Here is a 16340-nt window from a genome sequence, read left to right on the forward strand (position 1 = left end):
GGAATCGCTTTAAATTTAGCTACAGCACTGTCAGTTAGACATCTGGTGTAGAAACTTTTGACTAACGGAGTACACCCGGTAGTATAAATTCAAAAGTTATGAGGTTGTGGTCTGACAGAAGAGGATTCTGTGGGAAGACGTTCAAATGCTCAATGTCAACGCCATAAGTAAGAACAAGATCAAGCGTGTGGCCAAAGCTGTGAGTGGGTTTCTGTACTCTCTGACAGAAGCCAATCGAGTCCAACAAGGAGATGAATGCAGCACTAAGGCAATCATTATCAACATCCACATGGATATTAAAATCTCCAACAATAATAACTTTATCGGTTTTAAGAACCAAGCTTGATATAAATTCTGAGAATTCAGATATAAACTCTGAATATGGACCTGGTGGCCGGTACAGAATCACAAATCAAATTGGCTGTAGTGTTTTCCAGGTTGGATGTGAAAGACTAAGAACAAGGCTTTCAAATGAGGTGTAGTGTAATTTTGGTTGAGGATTAATTAATAGGCTCGATTCAAAGATGGCTGCTACTCCACCTCCTCGACCGGTGCCTCGAGGAATGTGAGTATTAATATGACTTGGAGGAGTCGATTCATTCAGGCAGACATATTCTTCATGGCTCAGCCAGGTTTCAGTTAGGCAACATAAATCAATGTGATTATCTGATATTAAATCATTCAGTAACACAGCTTTAGATGACAGAGATCGAATATTTAGGAGACCACATTTAATAGACCTATTTTGTTGCACTGCTGAAATAATGGTGTTAACTTGTATAAGGTTATTGTGTACGACTCCTCTTCTGCTTACTTTTAATTTATTTAATTGAAGTGGCCGTGGGACAGACACAGTCTCTACTCTAAAGTCATGGGTGGGTAACTGCTCGAATGGAAGAGCAGAGAAGGGTGTTAAACTACAACTCTGCTCCCGGTTCCTGATCTGAACCCTGGGTTGTCATAGATTAAGTCCGGTGATCAACTTGGTCATATTCGCAGAAATGAGACGTGCTCCGTCCAACGTGGGATGAATGCCGTCTCTCCTCATCAGATCAGGTTTTCCCCAGAAAGTCTTCCAGTTGTCTACGTAGCCCACATTATTCGCTGGGCACCACCTCGACAGCCATATCTGTATATTATATATATATGTGTATATAATATATACACATATATATATACTCATATATATATAATATATACTATATATATGCATATATTATATATATATGTGTATATATATATATGTGTGTATATATATATGTATGTATACGTATGTATATATTTCTTTCAAAGGTGGGACTCGTCTTTACTTCCCTTCATCTTTTCGTGCCTCTGATCTTTTCGCAGGCGCGTGTGTTGGCGACCATCGGGGTCACCCGGGGTCTGGGGGACCACAACCTCAAAGTGCACGACTCCAACATCTACATCAAGCCCTTCCTGTCCTGCTGCCCCGAGGTAGGGGGGGGGGGTCTGTGTTTCATCATGTCTTGTTTGACTCGTTCACGTGAACTCGTCTTCTTCACGACGCGAAGACTGTTCGCTTGTCAACACGAGCTAATTCTCAAACTGCCACTTCACTGAATGATTTCCTTCATTTCCACTGTTTGATATCAGCTATATTTTCGAGAGCAGAGACGTCTTATTCACATTAGTCGGATGGACAAATGTGTAAAAAAAAAAACAACAACAAACAAACCTTTATTTTATCTTTATTTATTCCTGGTGATTGTTGAAGGTCCAAAAAGCAACATTTTAACCTTGAGGGCAGACATTTCTGTATATAACTGTTTTATTTAAATGTTATGCTACTAAACTCAGTTGTTGCATACAAAAGAAATAATAAAAATAAAAGAAATAAAAGAAATGAAAGAAATTAAATGAAAGAAATAAAATAATATAAAATAAAATAATATAAATAAAATAAATTCATTCAACATGTTTTAGATTGCTCCAATGATAATGACGACACTTCACATCGTTGGCGGCGTGGCGGATCTTTCTTTTTATTCCGCCTCCTTACTTACGATGTGGAACGCCGTTAGCGGTGCTCGGTGTGAACGACGTGGCACATTAACATTCCTCCCCAGCCGCCGCTCTCCCATGACTCCTTTCCTTCACCGCAGGAGTCACGAAGAGCAAGAACACTCCCGATCTGTAATTCATTGCCCCACGAGTTCAGTCGTAGTTCGGCCGCGTGTTGTTTGATGCTTGTTGTCGCTCTTGTTTCAGACGCATCGTTAGTAAATGTACAATAAGTCAACCCGGAGCATGAGAGGTTAAATATAAGAGGGAAGAAAATAGATTTTATTATATAAAGGAGTGTGTGGGAGAGCCCTCCATGCACACGTGGGAAGTTAGAACTCCCGATTGCTCTGGTCCTAAAGAAAAGCTGCAGAAACGAGCCGACCTTGACACTCAAGGTCATCAGATCATGAAATAAAAATAGTTTTTAAACTCCGGCAGTTCTTTTCAACGCTGTGGTAATTTGAGAGATTGTGCCGGACCAGATTCACCACAGTGACTTCTCTCTTTGGATATCTTTATTCATCAATGACCTCCAAAAAGTATAATTGAGAAAGACGCCCCCCCCCCCCCCCCCCTTTGTTGTATTATTTATGGTGCTCACTTCTATTAAAAGAAATGAAACAAAATACAACGCAAACGTGTCCTCCTCGAAATGGCCTGTTGCTATGAGTAATCCACACGTTTCTGAACTACTTTCTCCCAAATAATTAGTATTATTAAAGGAATTTTTTCAATAGTTAAATCAACAATGCACCATCGCTAAATAAAATCAAAATAAAATCCAATATTAAAACTAATACAATGGATTCAGATATTCTATTCTGTAATATTATTTCCATTCTGCCAACTTTGCACGGCAATAATCTCCTATGCGTCAACTCCGTAAAAAATGTACATACGACGGGTCCAAATGAATTGATTCCTAGAAAGCGAGCGTCTCTCATCCCCTTGCCTCCTCCCTCCTCCCTCCTCCTGCAGGTCAAAGTGTACCCTCTGGCGGAGTGCGAGCACGGAGCCGATGACGTTCTGGTGCTGGGAACCGACGGCCTGTGGGACGTGCTCTCTAACCAGGAAGTGGCCGAGGCGGTCGCCTCTTTCCTGGCCAACTGCGACGCCGACGACCAGCACAGGCACGAACCTCCTCTCACCCCCGCTCTCACTCGGAGACGATGGACGCCGTTATCTTGTCGGAATTATGCAAATAGCCAAACATTTAGATAAAGCAGGAGGAGAAGCTTCTTACACGGTGAAGGAGGCGCTCCGACTCCTTTAAGCTTGGTTTCCAAAGTTCAACCTTTTTAGATTATTAGACGACGCCTCCATCATTCTTCACTTTTTGTTTTGCGGCAGGTACACGATGGCGGCCCAGGACCTCGTGATGAGAGCGCGGGGGGTGCTGAAGGATCGGGGCTGGAGGATCTCCAACGACCGGCTGGGCTCCGGAGACGACATCTCCGTCTACATCATCCCCCTCGCGCACGGCAACAAGCAGGACTAGCGGGCGGCGGAGACACGACGACGAGGAGAAGTCCCACGCACCCCCCCCTCGTGCTCCAGTGTGGACCCCCTCCTCTGCTGAGGGATCCAAGGTGTCTTTGGTCAGGAATGGGATATATTTTTTTGTGTGTGATCATCCTCAAATCAGGGTGATCTCTTTTTTTTGTGAAAAATAAAAATAGAGCCGTTGAAGAGTTGAACTACTACTTGGCTACGCCCCTCCTCCTCCTCCTCCTCCTCCTCCTCCTCCCCCCCCAATCCAGAGGAAACCCCATCATGCCCCTTGCGATGCCGTCCCAGGTTGAGAGCAGAGACTCATGGGTGAGAGATGGCGACGGGCATCTCATGCACACTATTTATAAATGTGAAAATGTAAATACTCCAAGGTATTTGATAAGTGTGTCTGAGTAAACATCTGTACAGTGTGAAAAAAAAAAAAAAACACTAACATGAAGGACGCCCTGTGCGTATGAATCACACCGCCTGTCCCACGCAGAGCGTTTTAATTGGCCGCGTCCAGTCGCCCGTCGACGATACGTCAGCGGTTAATCCCGATGCTGCATATTTCTATTAATTTGCCAACGTCACGACTGAAGAGAAATTCCATTTTTTTTTTGAAAATGAAGAAACGCATTCATGAAGAAAACCCGGAACCGGAGGAGCTCCGAGACCCCGGCTCTCGCCGTCGCGCTACAGGTAGCCTCTGGGGCTTTTCATTCAGTTTTTAAAAGGTGGAAACAAAAGAAGTCTCGTTGCACTCATTCCCCATCAGCCATCTACCTCATCATTTACTTCCTTTTTTTTATCGGTTTACGCGTTACACGTTGTACTCTTCGAGCGGCTGTTTTTTCCGATGCTACGTCGGGTGCATCGGCGGCTGCTCCGTGTGACAATAATCAGTCGTGATTTGCTCCGGCAACATGTTTTTTTTGTTTGGGAAAAGCACTGAAGGAAAAAACAGCCTCACCGGAAGCTGTGTGCGAATAGTGTACGAGAAAATCTATATTTGTGTACGTATTGTGGTCAATAACTCATTTGTCGTGCGATCGCGCTTACCGTTTTTCTTAGCAACACTTGGATATATTGTCCCTATAAAGATGAAAAACACGACCACCGCAGAAGATTAAATGTACAACGCTTACCCAATGTGTCTGCAATCACTATTGTTCCCCGTTTCATTGGTTTTCCCACATTTTCGGTTCGTTGAGTTATTTCAGCTTCTCCTCATTGTGGCAAATATTCCATCTCGACCGCTGTTGAAGCTGGTGGAACATGAAACAGTGACTTAATTTAAATGTAAAGATGTAAATAATGTTTTCAGTGGATTCTTCTGTCCTTTCTCTTGCTGTAAGCGATATTGCACCGTTTTGGAAACTAAGGAAAGGTGTAAAGAAAAAATGGCCTAAATGATCTCTTTTCTGCTCTATTAAAAAAATAAAAAAATCTTCTGCACATTCCTCTGCTGTGTTATTGATAACTAGTTGGTGTACAGACAGGTTTAAGAGTGATTCTGGCCTTCAGGATACAATGTATTTTATTTAATAATTCAATGTCCTGACTCTTTAATTGGACTTAATACTATTTGAAAGATTTCATGAATAACATTTGTTTGAATTCTTTAAACATCACGGCCTGCCTGCACCGTGTTAAACGGCTACTTTTACATTTATTCACATCCAATAAACAGATTTGACGGCCATTTCCAAAAGGGCCTGAAGACATTCTGCTCGGCTCGGACTTTTACTCGACTGAAAAAGAATCAAACAATCACCGCTGGCGAGCTGTGTCGAGTGACACGATGAAGGGTATCGGTTCACCGGAGAGCCCGACAGACGATTTCACACTGGAGGCTGGTCTGAGGGGCGTAATATGACACTGAAGCACACACACACACGAAAACACACACACACACACTGGTGAAAGACAACTTGAAAAGTGCACAAGATGTGCGTCCCTGTTCCAACCGGCCTTTCACTTCAACGTCTCACTTAAAAATTTAGCTAACGGAAGCTAACAGCGCTAACGACGGCAACAGCGCTGACATAATGCTCTGATTTATCAAACGTAGCACCTTTTTAAATACTTGTTTTTCTTTTTTAAAGCGGGTGTGGAACAAATTTCAACATTTGTGGGTAGAAGTTTCAGGGCTCTCAAGTGTCACGCATTGAGCGTGACACTCACGCATTTCGGTCTTAAGTCACGCACTCCCGCCACACATCGTATTTCTCACGCTGAAAAAAACTCTCGGCTATTTAATGTTTTAATGTGCCGCAGCGCGCCAACATGAGCTGGCCGCGCTGCCCTCACCGTGGAGGAATCAAGCGCTCCCCTGGAGTTCTGCTGTGAGGAGCCACTTATCAGCCAATCAAAAAAAAGTCACTCTTGCCTGTCTTCAAAACTTGAGAGCCCTGAAGTTTAGGTGCAAATACCTGAAGATGAAATGACCGACTCGAGCTTTCCCAGTTCGTGACACGGCGGATTTATTGGGTTGCGAGTAGTAAAAGGAAACGAGATACATTTTTCTTTCTTTTTTGGGAGCACGAGACGATTTACATGATTTACGTGCCTCGAACACACTTTTTTTTGTGAGACGGCAGGATTCATGTGCAGATTGTGGCAATGGCTGGGCGAAGTGGGCCTTTTTCCCAGCAGACATTTTGACTCGAAAGCAGAGGCGTTGCACGCTGGCGCCGTTATTATCGAGTGTCCCAATAAGCGGTGGAAGTGACCCAGTATGCACGACACCCCCACAATGAAGCAGCCGAATGGAGTTCAGCCGACACTCATTTAAATATTAACACCTGTGCTTTGACGAGTCAACGCGTCTTCTGTTATGGAAGAGCCCTTTGTTTGTTTTAAATCCAGCATAGATTTAAAAAGAAAGAAAAAAGAACTTACTTTTGCTTTTTTTTATGCCGGGGAAGTTTAGGAGCAGGTATGAATTTAGAGAATAACTAGAATGGGCACTCGGTAGAGCGCATACCTTCGCATATCACAAGATTGGGCATTGAATTATGAACATTTTGGCATTAGTTGCATACCAATTGGATGAAAAATTGACCGTGCTATGGTAAAAAGAAGATTTTGACCTTTTCATGACCTTGACCTTTGACCCGATTGATCCCAAAATCTAATCAAATGGTCCCCGGATAATATCCAATCATCCCACCAAATTTCATGCGATCCGGTTTCATACTTTTTGTGTTGTGCGAGTAACACGCATACAAATAAATAAATAAATAAATACACGGCGATCAAAACATAACCTTCCGCATTTTCAATGCGAAGGTAATAAACCCCATTATGTAGCCTTTTAGCATTCATATTACAAAATATGATCAGTTTTTTAAAATCTTTGATCTAGTTTCGTATTCATATTTTGCCTTTATTGAAATTAGTGAGCAAAAAAAAATAAATGGAAGAAGTTGATGCTGAGGGAAAACAGAGCAGAGACAATTCATTGATGGACCGCCCATGTATATCACAATAATAAATTCTTTTTTATAATCTCTTATAGCCGCATAGTATCACACAAACATACAATAAAGGATGCATGTACGCACTAAAGATGGCCACGAGTCTCACACTCCCGGGTCCTCCGCAGAAGCCCGAAGAGCCATCTGGTCCCCGCAGGCCAGCGCCGCATCCCCCTCCAGTCGGGCCGGCTCTGATCAGGCACCCCACTCCTACTCTCCACACACACTGTGTGTGTGTGTGTGTGTGTGTGTGGTCCAGATTGCATGACGGCAATGATGACAGTCATTCCTGTGGGCGGCTGTTTGTTCTCTCCAAGGTTACAGCCCTCCCGCCCCTCCCGTGGATGGATCTGAGGAGGATGCTGAGTGGGCTGGCAGCGAGTTACTCATCTCTTGTGCTGTAAAGGTGAGGCGCTGCCGGAGGCCGCAGCCTTCACGCCTCCTCCTCCTCTCATTGAAAAGATACCGTGCTCTAAATGAGTTTTTTATCTTTACGTTCTTGAGCTCGATGGATTGATCATTCGCTCGATGTGTATTTGGATTGGTCTGACTAACTGTAACAGAAACTGAAAGATATTCAATGTGTAGAAAAAAAGATAAAAGCAAATCATCATATCAAATATTTGGTATTTTTGCATTACATTTTTTTTATTTTTATAATTAGATGATTTAATTTATGTTCTATGTTGACGATTGTTCTGCTGATTGTTTATAAATCGATTTTAATCGATATAATCATTTGGAGGGGATGACTTTTTTTCACCAAACCAACAGTCCAAAGATCAAAATATACATTTGGAAGTTACATAAATTGTATATTTTGCTGCTTTTCTTGATTTTGTATATTGTAATCACTTGAAATATGTTTTGGGTTCCTGACTGCTGGATGGATAAAACAAGACATGCAATATCTAACCCATCGTGTCCTCTAGCATATTTAAAATGGGCAATGTTCAGTTGACTTTATAGAAACTATTAATGAATTGGAGACTAATTATAGAATAAATTGTAAGTTGAAGCCCTATTTAAAATCCTTTTAAGGAAACCAGTAGTCATTTGAGAAGCAGAAACCGGCAAATATATGTTCTAATGCTTATTACTGATTACCTACCTCGATATTTCAGAACTGATGCCGTGGGAGTGCGTCGGATGACAGCGGCAGCCCGTGTGAAGGTATGCGAGGGTCGACGCTCCGGACCAGGACGAAGGGTGCGGCCGCTCCGGCGCCGCAGCTGTGATAACCATCCGAGCGGGTATTTTCCACAGGGGGCTGGAATTAAGTGCTTTGGGGCTTTTCGGCTGCCTGAAGTATGATTTATCTGCGGCCCCGGCTCAAACGAGAGCTCTGACACAAGATGGATGAGGACAATGGAGCCGAGCCTCTGAGCTGCTCGCCGGCCCCCGGCTCTCTTTAGTCAGGGTTTGATAAACGATGTTTTGGAGGCTGGATTACTTGCATTTCTGAAAGATGAGACAGGCTCTTATTCGAGTAGGCGTGACGCAGACCTGCAGGACTGCTACTCAACGGGGTTGACAATAGCCACAAGTCGTGTGTGTGTGTGCGTGTTAGTGTGGGTTGTGTGCTCTTTCTGCAAAAGAAAAAGCTCCACTTTAAACCGACGTGCATCTCTGGAGCCAAGATTCAGAACTCTGCCTTAAAACACACACACACACGTGTGAACTCTTAATTCGTGCACGTCTTCTCGGGGAGGTCAACCGAAGGACTAACTCTTCAGTCCTTCTGGGCTGTGAGGGTCTGAGTCTGAACTCAAGACTGCAGGCTCTCTCTCTCTCTCCCCCCCCCCCACCGGTTTTATCGACCCTCCTGCAGCCAATCAAAGCTCATTATTCCACCCCCTCCCCGTCACGAGACCCCTGGCTGCCCATGCCATTCCAACCAGATGCTGCTGGGCCGCAGAGGGAGGATTTCAAAAGGTTAACCCTTCAACACGTGACCCACATTGGCGCCGCGCTCCCAGACCTCTTGTGAAGACGCCGCCCGTGAGGGTGGGGGCGGGGTGTGTGTGTGTGTGTGTGTGTGGGGGGGTTAGGTCATGTGGCGTGTCTGTCTGCGCACGCCATAAGAGTTCAAACGCACGCATGTACACACATCCAGATTTAGCATAATCAGATTATTACGAGGACATCGCTGCGCAGATTCATGCTCCCGAGCTCTGCCCTGCACAGATGAGGCGTTCAGGTACAGGAGGGAACGCGCGGTTGTCTGGTGGCATGCAGCCATTATCAACAAAAGGACGCCGGGTAGAGGCTTGCCGCCTGGTGTGTGCGTGTGTCTCGGAGCAGATGTAATGTCGGATACCTCTGTGGGCAGCAGGAGCCACGTCACTCATCTCTCACCTGTTGACCTACATGCTTCGTTCTTTTTTTTAATGTTCTCTACACTAAAGCAAATCCAGACAAGATGTCGACTTCCTCGTGCATAGATTACATAAACTTGCATGTCGGATATCCTGCTAATACGTGTGCACGTTTTCTGCTCCATGCTGCGAGAGGAAAGAAAAAGGTGTGGGCCCCCCCACCCCTAATTAAAATTACATGCATGTCAACGAGTCAAATCTCACGTCGTAAAAATAAAAAATGCATACAAAAGTTTAGTTTTTTCTCTCGTCTTTTTCACGACCTCTGTGCTTTATTGGATGGAACACGATACAGATATTTTTTTTAAATGCAACATTGCAAAAACACACGAACCGTTTCCCGATTTTTAAAAAGTAGGACATTGCATCTTATTCGGTACAACACGGTGTGTTCGGCAGAAGCGGCGCGTGCATTACCTGTTAATACCGTGTAACAGCGGCTGCTTCCCCCCCCTTGTTTCTTTTCTTTTCCCTCCTCTCGTGCTGAAGTGGAGGCAACCAGCACTAGCAAGGCAGTAGCTTGCGCAGTCATCTCCATAGCGGGCAGTGTCGCAACCCAACCAACAGCACAAACTACTACCTCAGCCAGTGCGTGGTCAAAAAATGCCGGACGGAGACGACGAAAATATTTAGAGCAAAAGCACAAAAAAGGCATAAAAAGATATATATATATATATCTTGAAGCTGAGGACCGTGCAGCGCCATTCCCACACAGCCGGAGACGGTCCGTCCTCGCCGCTCCTCCTTCTGCGCGGACTTGAAATAAGAAGGGAAGCCCCGCCCAAGCAGACCTGGTCCCTCCAGGCTCCTCCCCCCTCTCTATCAGACTCCTCCTCTTTTTTTCCTTAAAACTACAAACCGGTCCATTCCCCTTATCTGACCCACTGATGATACGAAACTCGGGGCTCGGGGACCCTCCAGGGGACAGAGGGACATTTAGGCTATACTGAGCACAATATGTTGAGTATAAATAAATAAATAAATAAATGGTGTTTGCTATTTCTGAGCGTCGCTGTAAGAGACAGACACTTAAACTCTCTTCAAAAATGTCCCTTGAGATGATATCTTCCCACCAGGAAAAACAAATACATGTACTTCTGTAATAACATCTTAATAACAGTACACAATATTCAAATCATGTGGGGACATTTTGGGGTTATCAGCATGTTCATTTAATAACCATGGATGACAATATTTTTGTGTGGGCCTCTTTATAATATGGTAATCATACTGTAAAATATTCAAATTAGGCAAAATTCGTGAATATTTAAACAAATCTATCACGGTGTCTACAGTTTTTTCTTCTTCTTTTTGTGGTGCGATTAATTAAGCGTGACAATATCTTTCTTTAAATGGTAGTTTTTGTTATAAGGAGCTTTCTTTCACATAGAACGCAGATATGTCGTGAAAAAGCGTAACAATTATTTATCGGAACCAGTAAATAAAGTCATCGACCAATCACATTGGCGGCTAACTTTATTACGCCTTTCAAAATAAAAGCCAGACAAAAAAAATCACAATCCAGGTAGCGCCAATCGCCGCATGAAAGAGTTTCCTCCGCACGATGAACTGGAAAAGACGAGGCAACTCCTTTCATGATGTTTTTCTAATTGAACGGTCTAAGAAGAAGCGAGAGCCTCCAACGAGCCGCCGCAGAGAGAAACCGCGGGGCTTTTGCATATGTTCTCATCTTACTGTGCATTTAAGGTTTTATTTCAACCGAACCAGAGCTGCCGATTATTGGAAAAGTGGAAAGAAATTTCCTTTAATGATTCAACAAGGTGTTTAAAAAAAACAGTCTTTGATGTAAAAGAGAAACTTTAATAAAAAATTAAAAAAAGGTGTATGGTTGTATTTTTTAGGTTTAGGTATAAGAATATTTCCTCCTTTGATGGCGCAATGCATCCTGGTACATGTAGGCACAGCCCGCACGTCTTCCCAGCAGGAAGGTCAATAAAACACGCACCCGGGGGAGTTTATTTCTTTGGATCGGACATCCACAGAGCTGATCGTAGAACCGTCCCATTTATTTTACACACACACAAGTACATCCCTTCTTCTCACACGGCTGGCTGAAGATGACATGGAATGTTACAGCGAGATTTGTTTTCTTGCATAAAATCCACACCGTTGAAAATGTCGCAAAATAAAAGTCTAAGTGTTCATTTTTTTAAAGATCGATAAAGCCTCTGCTTTTTATTTTATTTTCTTTAATTATTTTCTTAGTTAATTACATCAACACTATCACCACACACTGTACATCGACTCGGCCTCGTCGGGGAAAGAGAAACAAACTAAACCCAGAGGAAACACTGCAATTTCTTCTTCTTTTTTTTTTATCTGCACAAGAGTGCAGTCAGTATGAGAATGTGGGGGGAGGGGCGGGGCTTAATCAGCTCACATGAGAAGCATACGATGAGGCGTTTGAAGGTCGGGGGGGTGGTCATCTGCAGGTTGCTTCATGTCACCGTAGAGGAGAGGGGGGGGAGGGGTCGAGAAAAAGGACACGTTCAAGAATTCTTCATTATAAAAAACAAACAAATTTGAGCGAGCCTGGTCAGGACTCTCCGTTCTGGACCCTGGAGACGGGCGGCTGCATAAAGTCTTTGAAGGGCCCCAGGGCCTCCTTCAGGGCCGAGCTCACCTCGGGCGAGGAGCACGTGACGCACTCGACCAGCGTGGGGTACAGGGCGATCACCTGAGCCCACGTGTTGCCGTCCACTGCAGGCGGGGGAAACAAAAAGGAATCGCGGAGGATAATAAAAAAAAAACAGGAAAGAAAGGGGAGGATTAGAGAGAGAGAGAGAGAGAGTTGTGATAGAACGTTAGAGAAATCATTGCCATCATAAAATCCCCACAGGCGTGTATGGAAATGAGTTTTGCTCCGACGGCGTAATGCAAACATCCTGAAGGACACTTCAAAAACCTAATTTTAGAACGTCTCACTTCAATCTAGTGCGTTAGGGGGGAAAATTAATAATAATCCACATTTCTTGTAATTGACCTGGCTGGGAACGTAAACAGTTCCACCCAAGATCGGAGATTAAAGTAATTTGAAAAGCGGACGCGACCGTATACACTGACACATTTATCTGAAAACAATAGATGATCGCTGGGTTGGCGTTGTTGTATTTTTAAAGTTCCTCCTCATCGTGCCTCCTCTTCCCAGCACCTATTTAATCCGTGACGTCGCGTGGTACTCACCGTTTTCCGGCTGCGTCTTTTTAAGCGAGTCCATCAAAGTGCTGACGGCTTTCAGGACGAAGATGATCTCGGTCACTTGTTGCCTGAAATGAAGAAGAAGGGGAAAAAAAGACCGGATTTGGCGACAAAGACTTGTACAGTTCAAGAATGGGGTTAAAAATTAAAACAAATAGAAGGGAGACGAGAGGCGTTGGATGAATACATGACATTTAAATTACAGACAGCTGGAAAAAGTAAGAAATAAAAGACGCATTTAATCTGCTCTGTACCGACGAGAGGAAGCCAGTTCTTTCACTTAGGAGATATTCACAAGAACAGCGACGCGAACAGATGTAATCTTTTGGGCAACATGTCTGAGTAATGAGGAGGTTCATGTATGGAACCAGTATGAACCGGTGTGTTCAGGGACAGCGCTTTAATTGGAGCATTTTAATTGAAGTGCGTTCACGTCGTCAGACTCATAAGTCGGTGTCGTGATGTTGCGTCACGGCCACAGGAGAAACATCTCGCATCTTACAAATCTATTTATTGTTTGCATTTAGCAGAATTATTTTGTAGTTTTCTCCCATTCACAAATCCTCTCATTAAAGGAGCGTTGCGCCCCAATAACGCCGACTCAGGGGTCAAAGATCAAAGGGATGCAGTCGATTTTTAGATACTTTTTTATTCCATTATATTTTCCCTCGTCAAAAAACAGCAACCATTACCCACAATGCAACTCTGCCTCGGACAGTTTCTATAGCTAGTGTCGTCTAAAGCTGCCACTCACAGCAGAGGGACATCACTTGTAGACATTCGCGTGGCTCCTCTTTGACTCTAAAACCATTTCTGATATCTATATTTGTCTCTTTGTGTTCTGCAGTTAGTTTGACATTTTATTAGAATGCAATCCAAGATCTTCATATTCTTAGTTTCTAAAGTGTCATGTTGTTTTTTAATGCGAGCCACCTTGCATTTGCTTTTCACGTGCATTTCCGAATTATTCTATTTTTCTGAACATCCCCCCCCACCCTCACCCTCCCACCATCCATCCCTTTTGCTATTAGTCTGTGCTCACGGCGTAACGTCCCCTCGGGGTGTCATTTAACTTCCACCGTGTCTTCTGGGGGAGGAAAGCGACGCCCTGCAGGATGAAGTGTTGCAGCCGAACCCTGCGACGCGGCACGTAAAAACTGAGCGAGTGCAGCGGTTTAGTGTCGTTTACACAATAAGGGGAGCGGAAATGACGGATGCACAGCTGGAGCGTTGCTAAAATATCTCAGTGATGTCAGAACGAAGTGAGTTTGGAGCTGAATTTCTCGAATCAGGGCCGGACACGCATTCAAAACCCGCTGCTTTTGGCCAAAGCGAGCGCACCACGTGTGTGTGTGAGAATTGTTTATTAGAGGTGGTTATCGGGGGCGTACCTGGGCAGGGGGCAGTGCCCGCTCAACCGCTCGTCCTCCACGTAGCGCCGGAGGACGTCCTGGGACCGCTTGAGGAGCACGGAGAGCGCCATGCGGGAGATGTAGCCCTCCTGCGGCGTGGACACCTTGTTGCTGAAGGAGAACTGCAGCAGCGTCTCGAAGCACACCTTGGAGAACTCCTCCCGCATCCGCACGTCGATCTCCGCCTCTGTCGAGAGGAACAGCCCACGTTGGGATATTTAGACGTTCGGCCGACGGCCGCGGAGTGGTTAACCGATGAGACGACGGACGGGGATTTACCGAGCGTCTCACCTGTGAACGAGGGGGACTGCGAGTGGATGGAGCCTCGGTTGAGCATGGCCATGATCTGGCCCACAAAGTCTTTGGGGATGAAATTGGCAAACGGTAAAATCTCTGTGCTGATCAGCTGGACCACCTAAAACAAAAACAAAAAAAGGGGACACAACGCTAATATAGAGCTATCGCAATAAAATTAATTTAAATAAATCACACGGATGACTGGAAACGAGTATCTACCTCGACGTCAACGGCTTCATTCTTCTGAAACTCTTGGATGGACAGGTTATCTGGAGGCGAGCTGTGACAGGAGAACCACACAAGCAGTTTGGTACTCGAGCGCGTCGGCGTGGTGCGCACTGGATGCTACGGCGGCGTGAGTGTGTACCTTTTGGTAAAAAGAAAGTCTTCAAAGGCGTTGGCCTGCTCCGGCCACATGGTGCCGAACTTCCCGGACGAGGCTTGCTGGCGCGCCACCGGCAGGCCGATGGACAGCACCTTGAGCAGAGAGGAGACGGCGAGCTTCCAGGTGCTCTCAGACGGACAGGCGTACTTCAGACCCAAGGGCATTCGTAGAGTCTTGAGGGCGAAGGGGGAAAAAACAATCAACAACTAGAATGGGCACTCGGTAGAGCGCATACCTTCGCATATCACAAGAATGACCATTGAATTATGACCATTTTGGCATTAGTTGCATCAATAGAAATTGAAAAGAAGATGGTGACCTTTTCATGACCTTGACCTTGAACTTTGACCCGATCGATCCCAAAATCTAATCAAATGGTCCCCGGATAATAACCAATCATCCCACCAAATTTCATGCAATTCGGTTTAATACTTTTTGACTTATGCGAGGAACACGCATACAAATAAATAAATAAACTAGAATGGGCACTCGGTAGAGCGCATACCTTCGCATCTCACAAGATTGGGCATTGAATTATGAACATTTTGGCATGAGTTGCATGCCAATTGGATATAAATTGACCGCGCTATGGTAAAAAGAAGATGTTGACCTTTTCATGACCTTGACCTTTGACCCGATCGATCCCAAAATCTAATCAAATGGTCCCCGGATAATAACCAATCATCCCACCAAATTTCATGCGATTCGGTTTAATACTCTTTTAGTTATGCGAGTAACACGCATACAAATAAATAAATACACGGCGATCAAAACATTACCTTCCGCATTTTCAATGCGAAGGTAACAACACATCATGAGGCTGGAATACAAAAGACTATTAAACTAACGGCAGCCGTGTGAATCACCTTCATCTCTTTTATGCCGAGATGTGGAGAGACTTCAAATCTTAAGAGTCGACATCAAAGCAACATCAAATGTCAAGATGTGTGCGCGGCAGGCAGAGACGCTATTCATCTCGCAGTGAAAGTGAGACGCCATCTTTCTTCCAGAGACAGCTGGGTTCCCCGAGGTAGTTACTGCCTTCTTGGCAAAAAAAAAAGAAAGGAAGAAGAGGGCCGGGGGGGGGGGGGGGGGGCAGATTTAGAGTCATCCAACGAGAACCTTCAGAATAACTCCTTCACTTCTTTAGTTTGTGGTTTCTTATTTAAAAAAAATAGACTACGGGAAAAGAGCGGTGCTGTGATTGGAGATCTTTAGAATCTGTGGCAGCTTTAAGAAAAAAGCGTCTTTGTGTATTTAGAAAAGCGCTATATAAGTTTGAATTATTATTATTATTAAGAAGTTTAGGCTGATATTATTTAAAGTTGCTCAGAGGCGGTCAGATCTCAAGACTCCTCAGAAGAGAATTAAGATTTTAGAATAAACCACACTTATTATAGAACTCCTGGGCTTTACATCTGGGAAGCAACTCGCACGCTTTCCTCGATTTACTGAAATACTCTCTTCAGCTATGTGGATGCACTGTTAATATAAACATATTGATTATCGCAGCTGGAAGATGAAAATCGACGCAGCGATGCCAGAGTTGGAGCTCGCGAATGGGAAACACCTGGTGTGACATCATCGCTCCACTCGCTGGAAGCCCTCGTCGCAGACGGACATTAATTGACCCCGCGTGACCGTCTCAAAA

General features: G+C 44.5%; 2 protein-coding genes across 6 annotated transcripts in view; one reads left to right on the plus strand and one right to left on the minus strand.

The window, feature by feature from the left end:
• The window catches only part of ppm1h (protein phosphatase, Mg2+/Mn2+ dependent, 1H), a 30186-nt gene extending 25523 nt beyond the window's left edge, over positions 1 to 4663 (plus strand). For both annotated transcript variants that reach the window (XM_056416949.1, XM_056416950.1), the window contains 3 exons: positions 1348 to 1455; positions 3004 to 3155; positions 3376 to 4663. In XM_056416949.1, the coding sequence (XP_056272924.1) occupies positions 1348 to 1455; positions 3004 to 3155; positions 3376 to 3523 (408 nt within the window). In that variant the 3' untranslated portion in view covers positions 3524 to 4663. The remainder of the gene's footprint in view (positions 1 to 1347; positions 1456 to 3003; positions 3156 to 3375) is intronic.
• A 6685-nt stretch (positions 4664 to 11348) lies between these two features.
• Positions 11349 to 16340, minus strand: part of mon2 (MON2 homolog, regulator of endosome-to-Golgi trafficking) — a 33894-nt gene continuing 28902 nt past the window's right edge. For 2 of the 4 annotated variants that reach the window (XM_056417191.1, XM_056417192.1), the window contains 6 exons: positions 14672 to 14862; positions 14524 to 14584; positions 14299 to 14422; positions 13987 to 14194; positions 12581 to 12663; positions 11349 to 12097 (listed from right to left, as the gene is read on the minus strand). In XM_056417191.1, the coding sequence (XP_056273166.1) occupies positions 11934 to 12097; positions 12581 to 12663; positions 13987 to 14194; positions 14299 to 14422; positions 14524 to 14584; positions 14672 to 14862 (831 nt within the window). In that variant the 3' untranslated portion in view covers positions 11349 to 11933. Of the gene's footprint in view, positions 12098 to 12580; positions 12664 to 13986; positions 14195 to 14298; positions 14423 to 14523; positions 14585 to 14671; positions 14863 to 15555; positions 15734 to 16340 lie in introns of those variants that run through there. The other 2 variants (XM_056417195.1, XM_056417193.1) reach the window with 2 other exon arrangements.

Source organism: Pseudoliparis swirei, chromosome 6 (assembly GCF_029220125.1).
Source record: "Pseudoliparis swirei isolate HS2019 ecotype Mariana Trench chromosome 6, NWPU_hadal_v1, whole genome shotgun sequence".
In the NCBI taxonomy this organism is placed as follows: Eukaryota; Metazoa; Chordata; class Actinopteri; order Perciformes; family Liparidae; genus Pseudoliparis; species Pseudoliparis swirei.